The sequence below is a fragment of the Bubalus kerabau genome, chromosome 1 (genome assembly GCF_029407905.1).
Source record: "Bubalus kerabau isolate K-KA32 ecotype Philippines breed swamp buffalo chromosome 1, PCC_UOA_SB_1v2, whole genome shotgun sequence".
Taxonomy (NCBI): domain Eukaryota; kingdom Metazoa; phylum Chordata; class Mammalia; order Artiodactyla; family Bovidae; genus Bubalus; species Bubalus kerabau.
Genome location: NC_073624.1, coordinates 136,714,575 through 136,729,475, shown reverse-complemented (window position 1 = coordinate 136,729,475; position 14,901 = coordinate 136,714,575). Strand labels below are relative to the sequence as shown.

At 56.2% G+C, this 14,901-nt stretch overlaps 1 protein-coding gene across 1 annotated transcript in view; it reads right to left on the bottom strand.

Annotated features, from left to right (window-relative positions):
• RET (ret proto-oncogene) overlaps window positions 1–14,901 on the bottom strand; it is a 55,680-nt gene that overhangs the window by 21,606 nt on the left and 19,173 nt on the right. The window contains exons 2-6 of the mRNA XM_055589409.1: window positions 9,934–10,197; window positions 7,884–8,171; window positions 5,308–5,549; window positions 3,829–4,024; window positions 2,296–2,495 (exon numbers count right to left, since the gene is read on the bottom strand). Coding sequence (XP_055445384.1) covers window positions 2,296–2,495; window positions 3,829–4,024; window positions 5,308–5,549; window positions 7,884–8,171; window positions 9,934–10,197 — 1,190 coding nt within the window. The remainder of the gene's footprint in view (window positions 1–2,295; window positions 2,496–3,828; window positions 4,025–5,307; window positions 5,550–7,883; window positions 8,172–9,933; window positions 10,198–14,901) is intronic.

The following is a 14,901-nucleotide window of genomic DNA, read 5'->3' as shown; positions in this document are numbered from 1 at the left end:
ATGGCGGCCCCCAATCTCCCCATCCTCCAGGCCCCTGGAGTCTGTAGACCCATCTGCTTGCCTGGCCTGGCCCAGCCCAGGCCATGACACCACCCTTCACTCCTGTTCCTGGGAGGCGGAGGTGGCAAGAACACAGGGTTCCGGGCTTTGGTTTAGGGACTGGCCCTCCAAGGAGGCGCTTGCCGGCTTGCCTGGCTCACCCCTCACTTGCTTCCTCATTCAAGCGCAAAGGCAGCCTGGATGCCTCCCACACACCTCCCTCTCCTCTGGGCAGGCCCGTTGTGCTCTGGAGACCACTAGGGTCCATCCTTAGTGTCCTGTCTGGGTCACCTGCCTGGTCAGTCAGAGCATGGCACTTGGGCCACAGTTCACACAGCAGGGTTACTGTCCCACCCAGGACCCGGAGCCTCCTAAGACTTGGGCCGGAACCCCTGGGAGAGAAGGGATACTTCTCTAGGGATGCCTCATGGCCGCAGTGGTCATTGGGGCCTGGAACTCTCCTTTTCCCTCCCTCACCACCCAAGTTGGAGTTAGGGTTGCTAGGGCTTGAAATCAGAAGCTCTGACTAGTCAGGGCTGAGGGCTGGGGGACTGGAGGCAGGCACAGGGCCCCCTGCCTGCAGCCACAGGCCTTTGCTCAGCCTTGCTCAGGCCCAGGGCAGAGCCAGGCTCCACCAAGCCCACTCCTGATACCACAACAAAACCGCCTCCTGGGCTCTAAGCACTTCCTTGTACACGATAGGTTCACTTCCACTTTCTCCTGTGATCCTCAAGATTGCCTGAGGTCACCACCTTCAATTTATAATCATGAATACTAAGGGGGTGCTGGTGAGAGACTGCAATGTGTGTAAGGCCAGGATGGGACTCAGATCCCTGCACCCTCCTGAGTCCAGGCTCAGGGAAAGACTTAGTGGGCAGGGCTGGGGGCCATCGCAGAGGTTGGCAGGGCCCGCCCTCCCAGATGCCACTCCCACTCAGCCCTCATCACCCTCCCCACTGCCTGGCTCTGCCTGGCAATGCCTGTGCCCACCTCAGCCCCCCTGGACACCCCTCGGGCTCCTCTGCTTCATCACCTCTCACCACCCTTGCCCTCTACCTCCAGGAAAGGCCTGGCAAGGGTGGCAAGTGGAGAGTCTGGCTGTGCCCAAGGGTGGGACTCTTCTTGTGCTGGGTCCTGAGTGGCTGCCAGGAGCGGAGAGGGCACCAGAACCAACCACAGAAACTGGCAAAGCTGCTGTCCTATGTAGGAGATGACCCTAAATGGGACATTCTAAAGGGGACATGGCCACAGCAATGCCATTAGGAGAATGCAGTATGTTAAAGTCATACGCGTCCCGTAACTACAAGTAAACTTTAAAAAGTGCTTCCGAGAAACATTCTAGACAGAACTGCACCAAAACATTAAACACTGGCTGATATCAGGAAACAAGATCGCTCCTGTCTATCCCTTATATCCTTCTGACGAATTCTTACTACTTTTCCTTTTTTTTCCCTACTACTAATCACTATTTTCTGATGACAAATGCAAAATAAGCTCTAGCAAACAGACTTGCAGGAAAGAAGAGAGTAGAAGCACTCCCTGTCTTTCCCTGCAGCTCCTGCTGCGTCGCTTCAGTCGTGTCCGACTCTGTGCAACCCCATAGACGGCAGCCCACCAGGCTCCCCCGTCCCTGGGATTCTCCAGGCAAGAACACTGGAGTGGGTTGCCATTTCCTTCTCCAATGCATGAAAGTGAAAAGTGCAAGTGAAGTCGCTCAGTTGTGTCCAACTCTAGCGACCCCACGGACTGCAGCCTACCAGGCTCCTCTGTCCATGGGATTTTCTAGGCAAAAGTACTGGAGTGGGGTGCCATTGCCTTTTCTGCTTTCCCTGCAGAGGTCTCCACTAATGCCTGTGTTTGCACACTTGGAAATTTCCTGCAATGAAGACTTGGTTTTGAACACATGGAGCCACCTGAGACCAATACTTCTGCAAAGTACTTTTTCCCACTTCATTCATCAGGAACGTCTTTTCAAGTTGGCATAGATTTACCTGGCACTGCTCTTTCATTAGTAAAAATGTAAAAATGCTGAGAAGGGAGAGGGCAAAGAGGGGCCCACAAAGCCCACCAGCCCCTCTCATGACTGCTCCATTCTCCCACGGCCTTAGCCTCCCTGGCTCTGTGCCTGTTGCTCCCCAGGGCCACTCTGTGTGCTCAGGGAGGGGGTGTCCACACATGTCCCCCATATGACCCCCATCCTGAGGGTCCCTGCTCCTCCATTCCCCTCCCCAGGTTGGCAAGAGGCCAGGGGCTCACCTGGGCGAAGCGGTGGGCCCGCCTGCTCACCGAGAAGGAGTAGGCGCTGGGCAGGCGCAGGCTGACGGGCAGCACGGACACGTTGAAGTGGAGGAGGACGACACCCTCCCCTGGGCCCTGGAAGTCTGAGTCGTTGACCAGCACGGCCAGCTGCACAGCCCAGCTCTCCGAGATGGGGAGGCTCCGGTTGAGAACCAGCCCTGCGGGTGGAGACATGTGATGATGGGCAGGGGCCCTGCCGAGGGTGGAGACCACTGCCCCACGCTGCTGCACATCTCCCCTGCAAAGCATTCCAAAACATGGGCATATGTGTGTCAACAGGTACTTCTACCCACGTGGTACACAGACAACAGACCTGGCAGGAGGCACTAAGGTTGAACTATTTTAAACATGAGTCACTGTGCTGAGCTGAGCCCAGAAGACCCTCCTCAGCTGGGAGGTAACTTCAGCGAGGTGTGTGTGTGTGCGCGCGCCTGTGTATAAGGAAGATGTGTGTCGGGGGCAAGCACACACAGGTAAAGACCCACCACCACCACCACCATCACCATCACCACCTTCAAGGTCCCAGGAAGACTGTCCTGGCCCCTGAGCACTTCTTGCAACAGCACCAGCCTCCTGTGGACCCTCAGATTCCACAGGCCTCAAGCACCCGGGAGCTTCTCCACTCCTGAGCAGTCACCGTGTGCCAAGGCTAAGATCCCCATTTAGTGGAGCACAAAGGAGGCGAGGATCTCTGGGAGCACATGGCATACAGAGTGAGTGTGCAGGGGCAAGGATGACATTTTCCCTTGCACAGAACAGAGGTCATCAGAGGCTTGGTGAGGAAGGAGAAGACGGGAAACAGGATCAGGCCAAGCAGAAAGGGGTAAAGGCACCAGTGATCCTGGGTTCCCCAGAAGCAGGCCCCCAAATAAGGATCCAAGCACAAGGGGCATATTTGAAAAGTGATCCTACAAAACACAGGCAGGAAGGCAGGCGAGGGAGGAGGGGTTTGGCAACTGATGAGGACACCCCATCCTGCAGGTGAGCCCCAGGGGCACATGGTGCTTAGCCCTGAGGGTGGGCACGTTTCAGAAGCCAGACGGGACAGTCATCCCAGAACCCTCCAATTTGAGAGCACAGAGCTGCTACTGGACATCAGTTCCTGTTAGCAGAGAGTTGCTGGTGGGGGGTCAAGGATCCCTGAGCACTTGGGCACCTAGGAGGTGGCACAGCTGGTGCCAGGGGCCAGAGGGAGATAGGTGTTGCAGTGAGCCCTGGTGTGGTCAGCACAGGGTAGTGTGGTTGGGTCCTGCCAGGGTCGGCCTCGGGCTTGGGGCAGTTCAGGGAGAAAGGACAGCCTGTAAACACCCACCAAGGTGGCCAAGGTGAGCCCAGTAGAGACAAAGGCTGGGAAGAGGGTTGGAAGGGGTGGCCACCTGGGCTGAGAGAGCCAGGATAGGTGTTTACGTGTGCAGGGTGCTGCCCTGCCCACAGAGAGTGGGCTGCCAGTTCCCCAGGGGGCCCCGTCAGGCCACACTGGTCCCCTCTTACTGTAGTCATGCACGGTTGCCCTCACAAAGCTGCCGTTGGCCTGGGCCAAGGTCTCATTGGGCGCGTGCTCCACTCGGAAGGTCCGGAGGGCCTTGGGGTCCCCAGAGAGCAGCGTGTTCGTGTACCGTCTCAGGAGCTCCCCGGAGGCTGGCACCACGTCTGCATCGAAGACACGTAACGTGGCTACCACTGTGCCCTGCAAAGAATACGGGGGCCAGTCAGGGCCCCGAAAGCCAGAGCCCATAGGAGGGCTCCCCGTGCCCCACAGGTGGATCAGGTGTGTGCGGTCAGAGCTGGCTCCAGGGTCAGACTGACCAGGATTCGAGCTGCAAGGGGCCCCCAGCCAGCATGCTCGTCACCCTTCCTGGGCCACTGCACCTCACCTCTGCAACAGGTGCAATGGCATCTCCAGACTTCCCATGATTATGGGTTAGAACAGACGCCCTGGTGCTCTGTGGAAGACCTCATTCAGGTCCCCACAGTGCAGAGCGCGCACCCCCGCTCTCCTTCGAGGAAGCTGGACCCTGCACAGTGGAGGAGTTAGCTCAGTGTCATGGAGTGACAGACGACAGAGCTGGGACCTAAGGACAGTGTCCACCAGTGTCTCTCCTAAAGCTTCTTCTGTACCCCAGGCTGGAGGGGGTCATGAGGGGGGTTTCTGAGTAAAGTCACAGGTCATCTCTGCTCTCACTACTGACCAGGCTCCACAGTGTCACCATGGAGTTGCCCTGCAAGGCTCATGAGACATTTCCCTACGCCATGTGCTTTCCTCCTGCCCATCCATCCACCAAACCTGCTCCCGGGGTGCCCAGGGAAGCAGGCAACCACCGCATATCCGACTCCGACCCTCCCCTTGCTCCCGCCAGCCTGCCGGCTGCAGGAGAGCCCAGGGCCCAGCAGGTGGCAGTCACGCTCCGCCTGCGCGGGCCAGAGGAAGACGGGCCCGATGGGCGGAGCGGCGCAGGGACATCCCTGTCAGATCCACTGGCCTGTCTTCCTCCACTCCGGGGTACCTTCCCTGAACTCACTGGCCCTCCCTTGAGCGGCTGACAGCCCGAAGAAGGGAAGGCCCTCCTGGCAGATGTTCTCTCCGTCTCCTTGGGGCAGCGCGCCCCGCCTGTGCAGCAGCACAGTCGCGCCCCTCTGATGGGAGTCCTGCCGGTTGAGTCAGAGGCTGGGCACCCCTACCCCCAACCACCGGCACCCCAGCCCCTCCCCTCGCCCTCCTCCCGGGGCAGGGGTCAGCTCGGTGCCAGTGGGACTGGTCCTCTCTCCTCCTCAGCTGTCCTGGAAACCAACAAAACCCCAACAGACAGACTGATGGACAAATGAAAGACGAATAACTAGAGTGGTCAGCCACATGACTGGATGGCTAGATGGACAGCTGAATAGACCAAGGAACAAATGACGAATGGAGGGACCCAGATGCCCAACAGAGAGACGAAACACTAAACGAGCACCAGACAAACGCATAGGCACCTCCTTCCGCTTGAACTCCACCACGGCGCTGGCGCTGTCGACGCCCCCGAGGAAGGTGGGCGCAGAGTCGTCCTCGTCGTACACGGTCACGGGGAAGGGCACCATCACCTCCTCCTCGCGCGCGCCCACGCGAACCGTGCACGCGGCCACCAGCTCATACTTCTCCCGCTGCTCGCGGTCCAGGGCCCAGCGCGTGCTCACCTCCAGGCTGTCCGGATCGCAGCGGAAAGGCAGACTCTCACCTGAGCACCAAGCAGACCAGCAACCCCGGGATGACCCCGAGCTGCGGGGAGGGCGAGCTGCCTTCCTCAGGGGCCCACAGGAGAGGAGACAGAGCTGGGGTGCATGCTGGCCCTGGGCCGCGGCCCCTGTTCAGCTCCACAGTGGAGCACAGCCTCCAAGCACAGTTTGCAGTGAAGACATTGCTCTGAGCATCACTGTGCCTGCAGCCTGCACTGGTGCTGATAGGGAAGAGAGGGAACCAGGAGGTCTGCCTCAGGTCCTCAACCTGATCACCTAGGAGGGGCACACCCCTTCACACACCCTGCCTGCCTCCTCTGTGGCGAGGGCTGGCACCAGTCAGGCTGCAGCCCAGAGATCCAGCTCCTAGCGTTTGCTGGTTTTCGAAAAACTGTTAGGAATTTCCTTAACTATGGAAGCAAGACATGCTCATTTTAGAGAATGTGAGAAAAAAGCCACAATTCCACCACTTGAAAACCAACATGGGGGACATTTGGTGTGATTTCACATTAACACACAAATATTTCTGACTGCCTGGTTTGGATCCCTGCCCTATACACCTGCAGGCTGTGTGGCCTGAGGGTGATGGTTCTGTCTCTTTGTGCTTCAGTTTCCTCGCCAGAAGACCAAGTGAAGTGAAAGTTGCTCAGTCGTGTCTGACTCTTTGTGACCCCATGGAGGCCAGAATATTGGAGTGCGTAGCCATTCCCCTCTCCCGGGGGGGGGGGGTCTTTCCAACCCAGGGATCGAACCCAGGTCTCCTGCACTGCAGGCGGATTCTCTATCAGCTGAGCCACCAGGGAAGCCCCAGAAGATGAGATGCTGTGTGTGTTTGTCACCAGACACTGCCGTAAGTTCAATGACTCACTGCGACGTGGTGAGGGGAGGACCCGTAATAACAATATACTCTTCAACCCAAGCCTGTCCCGGAATTCGTCCTCCAGAAACGACCCAGAAAGGGGGAAAAGCTGAAGGCTTGAAGGTGAACAGTGACCACCCCATAGCCAACCTCAGGAGGACTGTCAACTCCACTTGGTGGAAAAATCACATCAAAGCCACATATTACATGTGAATTACACGTTTCCCTCTATTGCTTATGGTTACAAAAACAGCTTTTATTTTTCTTTTAAGTGAAAAAGGCAGCACACTAAAGCATAAGCTTTGGGGACAATTTTGTACAAAGACATCCATCCCTGTTGCAGGATAAATGAAAGGATGCTGGGAATGTGAATGACTACTTTCCTTACACTACTGAGGTTTCCTCTAACATTATGACCATGTGTGGGTGCCATCAACCTGGTGGGAATCCAGGCTTCCTTTCCTAGCCGACCAGCATAGTAAGTGTCCCCTTTAAACTTAAATGGCACCTCACACATGGCGGCTCAGTTGCCTTCTCTCATCTCCACTCGAATCCAGTGCCCTTCCCCTACCCCATATTCATATGGCCTCCCCAGGGCCATCGTACGTTAGGACCATCTTGTGACAAGGTCCACTGTCCTTACAGTGGCTCAGGTGGAATCATGGAACCATGGTTTGTCCCCTCGTGAATCTCTCAACACCCCACATTCAACTCCCCAGGAAATCTTGCTGGATCTTCCTGCAAAAACATGCCCAGAGCCTGCCTGCTTCTTGTGGCCTAAAGGCTTCCACCCTCAACCCCAGTCCTCATCCTCTCACTCAAGGATTTCTCCTGCCTTTTAATTGTTTTCCTGCTTCCTCCAAACCACTCACCCCAAATCATTTCTCACACATCAGCCAGACAAACCTTTTAAAGGGAGGTTATATCCTGTCAATGACACCCTCCCCCCGACCCCTGCAAATACCTTCTATGGGTTCCTAGTCCCCTTACCAGGAAGTCCTGCCCCTTCCCTTGAATTTTTCTGCCCTCAGCAGCCTCTGCCCTCCCTTCCAGCTACAATTCCCCCTTGGCACTTTCAAAGGAGCTCGCCCTGCTTGCTGGGCACCCTCCTTTACCTTGCTCCAGCCACCTGACTTGGGACAGTGGTCTCCACCACTCTATGCCCTCTCAGCTTTACCTCCCACCTAGTCCCTTCAGAGGCCACCCAATGTCCTTAGCACCCTTGTGGGCTCCACCTGCTATGGGCGTGGAAGGTCCAGACAGGCGGGATTTGGGCCTGAATTGTTCACTGTTTCATCCTTGGTCCCTAGAACCATGCCTGGCCTGTGGCCTGCATACATGAGATACACACGGACCTCTGAATGAATGGATGATGGGGTGGTGCAGAGTCAACTTGGACAGCTCATGTAGAGGAACCGCAGTGCTGTGCCTGGCACTCGACAGGCATCGAGGAAGGCTCCATGCGGCTGGCACTCACCTCCCAGGAGCCTGTAGGCCACGCTGACGTTGGGGCAGAGGAACTGCACGGGCAGCAGGCGGAACTGGTGGAAGGTGCCGGGGGGCCTGTTCTCCCGGATGCGGAAGGACAGGCCTGACTCGGGGAAGCAGAGCTCCCGGGGTTTGAGGGCACCACAAGCCGGGAAGGAGGCATTGATGACGGAGAAGTACACACGGGCACAGCCCGGCCACTGGCACTCGCCCTCACGAAGGGACGCGGGTGACAGGAAGACCCGGAGATAGACGGTAAGCAGTGGGAAGCCGCCGTCTGCAGAGAGACAAGTCAGGCCCCACTGGGGCATCAGCCACACCTGCCCAGCTGGGACCTGAATGGGGAGAGGGCAGGAGCTCGGGGCTGGTGCAAAGCCTAGCCCTCACCAAGGCCCGCAGGGCTCTGCTGGGCACCCCGCCCTGGCCCCCACCTCCTGCTTGCCCCCTACGGCCCTGGACTTGGGATCTTACAGCCTCAGGGCCCTGTGGCTCTGCTCCCTTGTCCTCACAGGGCCACCTCTCTGGTTATTCCAAGACTCAGTTCAAATACCCTTCCTTGGAGAGGTGCCCTGAGCCCTGGGTCTAAGATGGAGTGCTTCCCCAAGGTGGGCTCTTGGCACCTCAGGCGACCTCCCTTCCCTCTCTTACCCACTTCCCCAAGCACTTTCTTTCTTTTCTCACTTTTAAAAACACTACAGGTGTGGGATTGGGTGGGAGGTGGGAGAGAGGTTCAAGAGGGAGGGGACATATGTGTACCTGTGGCTGATTCATTGTGATGTATGACAGAAGCCAACACAATATTGTAATTATCCCTCAATTAAAAACAAATAAAAATAAAATACTTATTCTACTCTATTTTTGCCCGTGTTGCTGCTTGTGGGATCTTAGTTCCCTGACCAGGGACTGAACACAGGACCTCAACAATGAAAGTGCAGAGTCCTAACCACTGGACCCCCAGGGAATACCATGCCATCTCTGCAGAGACACAGACTTCCCCAGCACCTAGAGAGGGGATTTCTGGCAAGTTCCATCATGGAGGCACTATAGCAACCCCCCTCCAACCCGTCTGGATCTCATCTGGGGCGGGGGCTCTTCCTGGGCCTTCTATCTCAGCCCTAGGGAAGTGTCCCTGCCTCACATCTGCTCCTCCCATATTCATCAGTCCTCTGCTTCTTCCTAGCCTGTCCTCTGTTGCTCCAGTCCCCTGCTGTGATTAATAATTCTCCATATAAACTTTCTCTGTTCTAATTACCATGATTTCTCTCCTGACTAGAGCTGGCAGGTGCATGGGGCCACTCTCCAATTATGAACAGAATACGCGTCCTATGAAACTCAGACCCTCGGCAAATTCCACTCTGGCAGTACTGTTCACAGCACTCACAGGAGTTCAGGGCTGGCGTGAGGGTCCAGGGAGGCCCTGTCTATGGAGCAGGAGGTGGGGTTGTGACCACTACTTGGTGCCACAAGGCAGCACTCTGCTCCACAAACACCCTCCTCCCAGTGCCAGGGCACACGTGGGCTTCACTCCAGCTTGGACCCCTGCTCTGAGGAGCCGGCCAGGCCTTCCTCCTGCTCCACTTTCCTCCCTGGCACCAGGCCCCAGTCCTCACCAGGTGCCAAGGGCAGCCTGCTGCTGATGGCAAGGTGGGTTCTCTGTGCAAACAGCTGCTTCTCCACCAAGTTCCAGATCATCCGCTAAATCAAGATCTTGGGATTTTTCTAGCCTTTCTTAACTCTTCTCTCACAACCCCACATCTCTGTTAATCCAACTGGAAAAGACATTTGGAGCCAGCATGGAGAGAGCCCCTTAAGTTCTATACATTAAGTTCTCCAAAATCCCAACAGCCTCAGAAGACCTGAGGGTCGTCAGTGGTCCTCAAGCTCATCCTGGCTCCCTCACAGGCTGGACAAAGAAGACAGGCCAGCACCATCTCACTCCCTAGGAGCTGTGTGATGGGCGCTAAGGAGGGACAAGGAGAGGGCAGGGTGGGGCGTGGGCAGTGAGGCGTGTGGGGGTGGGGTCAGGGCCGCCCCCTTACTGCGGATGTTGAGCTTCTCCCAGGAGCTGTGGTCCAGGCTCTGGTTAAGGTAGAGAAGCCCCGTGTCCTCCTGGATGCGGACCCAGTCGTTCTCGTGCAGCCGCGTGCGGTAGGCCCCGTAGAGGTGCTGGCCCAGGCGGAAGCTGGGCACCTCCTCCGGCACGTCCCGCAGGGCGTGGACATAGAGCAGGGGCGTGCCGGCCGGCTGGTCCACATATAGCTTCTCCCAGTAAGCGTCCCTGGAGAAGTAGAGTCCCAGCGGGGCTGTGGGAGGCAGGGAAACACGTGAGGGAGGGAGGGATGACCACGGTGACCATGATGGCAGAGCCCAGCAGCCCTCCCAGGCAGATCAGCTTTCCCAGCGGCTTGACTTCACATTTTAGCTATAGCTTCCTTGTGGGCCGAAAAAGAAAACCTCACTAATTTAAAATTCTGATCTAAGTAGGTCTTTCTCATCTGTAGTCCTAAGAACATCAACACACAGTTATCTGTATAGCTAAACACTAGCTGCAAATACACTGCTTTAAAACAGAAAGAGGAGGAAGTGAGGAAGCATTAACAGCTACAAAATCATCCTCAATTACCCAAGATAGATAAGCACGTAAACCACTGGGCTTTCACCCAGGCTTCTGCTCACATCACCTGGAGCCAGAGTTTTCAAGTGTACAAGATGCTGCCAGACAAGCAGAGCAGGCAAGGGTCCCCAGAGATGAACTAGAGTACTTTATAAGTAACAACGTGTGTGCGTGCTAAGTTGCTTCAGTTGTGTCCGACTCTTTGTAACCCTATGCACTGTAGCCCTCCAGGCTCTTCTGTCCTTGGAGTTCTCCAGACAAGAATACTGGAGTGGGTTGCCACGCCCTCCTCTAAGAGATCTTACTGACCCAGGGATCGAACCTGCATCGCTTTATTGGCAGGTGGGTTCTTTACCACTTGTGCCACCTGGGAAGCCCTTATAAGGAACAAAATCTTCATCTAAAGTCAAACACGCTTCTACCATAGTACCGAAAAATTCCACTCCATTTATCTGAGAAAAATGAAAATATATGTCCGTCAAGTGACTTGTTCACAAATGCTGGGGTTATTCACAGAGCCAAGAACTGGAAAGAACCCAGATGTGCTCCAGCAGGTGATCAGATAACAAACCTCGGTCCATCATACCATGGAACCCTATGCAGTCAGGACGGGGCACAAACTATTGATACACACGACAGCCTGGACACATCTCATAGACATCCTGCCAAGTGGAAGGAGCAGCACAAAAGAATCACATGGCACCGTTCCAGATTGATTTTAGGTGACAGAAAATCAGCCCTGGGTGTTCACTGGAAGGATTGATGCTAAAGCTGAAACTCCAGTACTTCAACCACCTCATGTGAAGAGGTGACTCATTGGAAAAGACCCTGGTGGCTGGGAGGGATTGGGGGCAGGAGGAGAAGGGGATGACAGAGGATGAGATGGCTGGATGGCATCACCGACTCGATGGACATGAGTTTAAGTGAACTCCGGGAGTTGGTGATGGACAGGGAGGCCTGGCGTGCTGCAATTCATGGGGTCACAAAGAGTCGGCCATGACTGAGCGACTGAACTAAACTGAACTGAACTGAACCAGCTGGGGGTGGGGGAGGCAACAGACTAGAAAAGCAGGGGGCAGATTTTGGGAAACATACAGGTTTCATATCCTGATGGGGTCACACAGGCACATCCATTTGTCAACAACATACAGCGAAGATTTCTGCGTTTCAGCCTATGTAAATGTGGCCTAAATTGATCACTGAGGGGCTGTGGGAGAGCTGCAAAATGCCATGAGGAAGAGGGGTGCTGACCATGGCCACGCTGGGTGAACCCATGGACCGCTCAGCCTACTACTCTCTTGACTTGGTGTAGGTTCAACATTTTGCATCATAAAAAGTTATTTTTAAATAGTAAGAAGTTTTAAAAAGATGGATAAATGGGCAGGCGATGCTTAAAAAAACCATTGAAAACCTGCCAATATTCTCTACAAAGCACAAAAAATACTACTCCACAAAGCAAACATGAGAAACATTGTACTTGTGTGTAAGTACAAGTTCTCTTTTCAATCAATTTGTTTCCACCTACATTCTGCTTCTTTTGCAGCCACCAGGGTGAGTGGTTGGTCCGCTCGGCACAGTGGAAGACACCCTGGGGCTGCCTGGGTCCTCGAAGACACACTTGTGTGTGGGAAACAAGTGCCGAGTGGAGTCAGGTGAGGAGAACGGGTTAAGACCTTTTGGATCCCAAAGTGGTGAAAGAGTAAGAAAACTGGAAGGTTGCCAGCACTGTGCCAGGTTTCCCAAGGATGACTTCAAAGGCAGCCCGGCTGGGAATGCCAACTTGGAGGGAAGTGCGCATTGATTGGGTCCCGCCCACCCAGAGTGGGTGCTGCCCTGCCGGACAGGCCTGGACCACGGAGCCAGCAGGAGAAGGAGGGAACAGGAACAGAAACAGAGGGAGAGAGACGGAAGGAGGGAAAAGACAAAGGAGGGTAAGGGGTAAGGAGTAAGGGGGAGAGGATGGAGGCAAGAGATGCTCTGGCCAGTAGTCAAAGGTCTGGCCCTGCACACCCGCGACTAAAGACAGAGATGGAAGGAAGGGGCTGCAGGCAAGGCGCTGACCTATTAGACCTTTGGAAAACTGCTCCCTAGGAGTACTGTCCCTTGAGTGGGACCCAGAATCACTGGGCCTCTGCAGGTGAGGCGCTGGGAAGGGCAGCTGGACTTCAAGGAGCTGGCCCTGTGCCCAAGTTGGGCTCGGCACTGTGGCCTTCCTGCCCCGCCACCTCTTGGGGGAGGGGATCCACCCAGAGCATCATGCTGCCTGCCATCCAAGGGGGTGGCAGTTCCAGGAGCCCCAGAAGAAGTCACCCTGAGGAACTCTGGGGAGGGAGCGCTGAGACCTGACTTCCCCTGCCGGGGGTCTCACTGGTAGAGACCACGACAGGAGCCGCCCACACATGGCTGGATGCCTCCCTCCTGTCCCACAGCCTCCCAACTGGCCACGAAGACATGGGCTTCCTCTCAGATGCACTCAGGATGCTCATTTCTTTGGGATTTAGTAGCCAACTCTCGGAGAAGGCAATGGCACCCCACTCCAGTACTCTTGCCTGGAAAATCCCATGGATGGAGAAGTCTAGTCTAGTGGGCTGCAGTCCATGGGGTCACTAAGAGTCGGACACGACTGAGTGACTTCCCTTTCACTTTTCACTTTCATGCATTGGAGAAGGAAATGGCAACCCACTCCAGTGTTCTTGCCTGGAGAATCCCAGGGACGGCGGAGCCTGGTGGGCTGCCATCTCTGGGATCGCACAGAGTCCAACACAACTGAGTGACTTAGCAGCAGCAGCCAACTCTAGCAGGGACGGCTGGCAGCTCAGAGAACTGTGTCAGCCCTAAATGGCCTCAAGACTGGCCTTGTCCCTGCTTCTGTGAAAGGGCGGCCAATGGCACCAGCTCGGAGCAGGCCTTTTGCAAGCTGGGCAGAGTGATGGGCCGCAGCTGACAGATCGATCCTCCTGCACAGCTAGGATTCACTCCACTGGCTCACGCTTCCTGAGAAGTACATACACTTCTACAGAGGACCCTACAGCATTGCTCATCACTGCTCTTGTGACAAAGGCAGGAGTGCCCCTGTGGTGTTTCCTCAGCCAACGGGAGGAAGGGGCAGCCGCAGAGGGGCTCCCCGCCTGTAGTGCACTGGAACCCACTGCACTGCCTGGTAGAATAATAACCCTGGGTCTTCCCTCCTCACAGAAATCAGAAGGGCTCCCAGCCCACAGCGGCCCCTTGTCCCGCCCCAGTAAGGCCAGATCTGGGAAGGCAGATTCAAAGTGGGGGTCAACACCAGACCCAGCCCTGCTGCCCCAAGACAAGTGCCTGATTCATAAGCAGCAGCCTGTCTTCCTTTCCCTCCAACGCTCCATGAAGTTTCCAAGTCAGAGGGTCTTGGGGGAGCTCTGGGGTGGGCTGTGGGGGGCTGGGGAAGGGGCGGGGAAGATGATGCTCACGGCCCAGTGGACAGGAAGAGGAGTGGCTTGCTTTTCCCTCCACTGCCACCTTCTCCAGAGGACCTGGCCCACCGCATCTGCCCACCCCGCCTCTCAAAGGTACAGAGTGGGGTGAGCGTGGCCAGGTGGACCCACACAGTGCGAGGCCAGGCCCCGTGCACATGTGACCCTCCATTTTCTTACAGCCCCAGATGGAGCTGCTGATGGGATCACTGCTTTGCAAGCAGGCACCGGGGCAGGACAGGAAGAAAGCTGTTTGTATGCTCGAGGGCACACGCATAGCCAGCCAGGGGATTGGGATTCCGAAGGCTGTCTTTCCAGTGGCACAGACCTCACCGGCCTGCTCAACCCCATGTCACACGGTCGGAACCCACGGTTACTGTGCCCACCCTCCATCCCCACCCCAAGCCCTGAGTGGTGACCGCAAGTCAGGGATGCTGGCCTGCAGTAGAAAGCAGTCCCTGAGGGCACACCGTCTCTCGGGAAGCTTGACTTTCTGGCCACAAAGAGAATGAGAGATTTCCCAGTGGCTTGACAGGGTGGTGGCCTGGTGGCAGTCCAGGCTCGTGACACCATGCTGGGTGGGAAGGGGGCTCGGCTGCGGCTGGTGCTGCCAGCCTCTTCCTCATCCTGGCAGAAAGGTGAGCACCAACCACTAGCAACCTGAGATGCTGCCTGCAGGGCCCCAACCCCAGAGCTGCAGGAGACTCGGCTGGTGGGGAGGGGGGTGAGCCCAGGGTGGGTCCCCCAGATGGCACGCAGCAGAGGGCAGCCTGTGTCTCCCAGCCTGCCTGGCCACCAGCTCTCCTTGGTGTGCCAGAGCTCTCTGTGGAGAAGTGAGGTCTGCATTCTGGTCCCCGGAGTACTGGGAAGGATACTGTGGGACGCCTGCACCCACATCAGAGGAGTATCATGACTTCTGCCTCCTTCTTCTCTCAGGATAT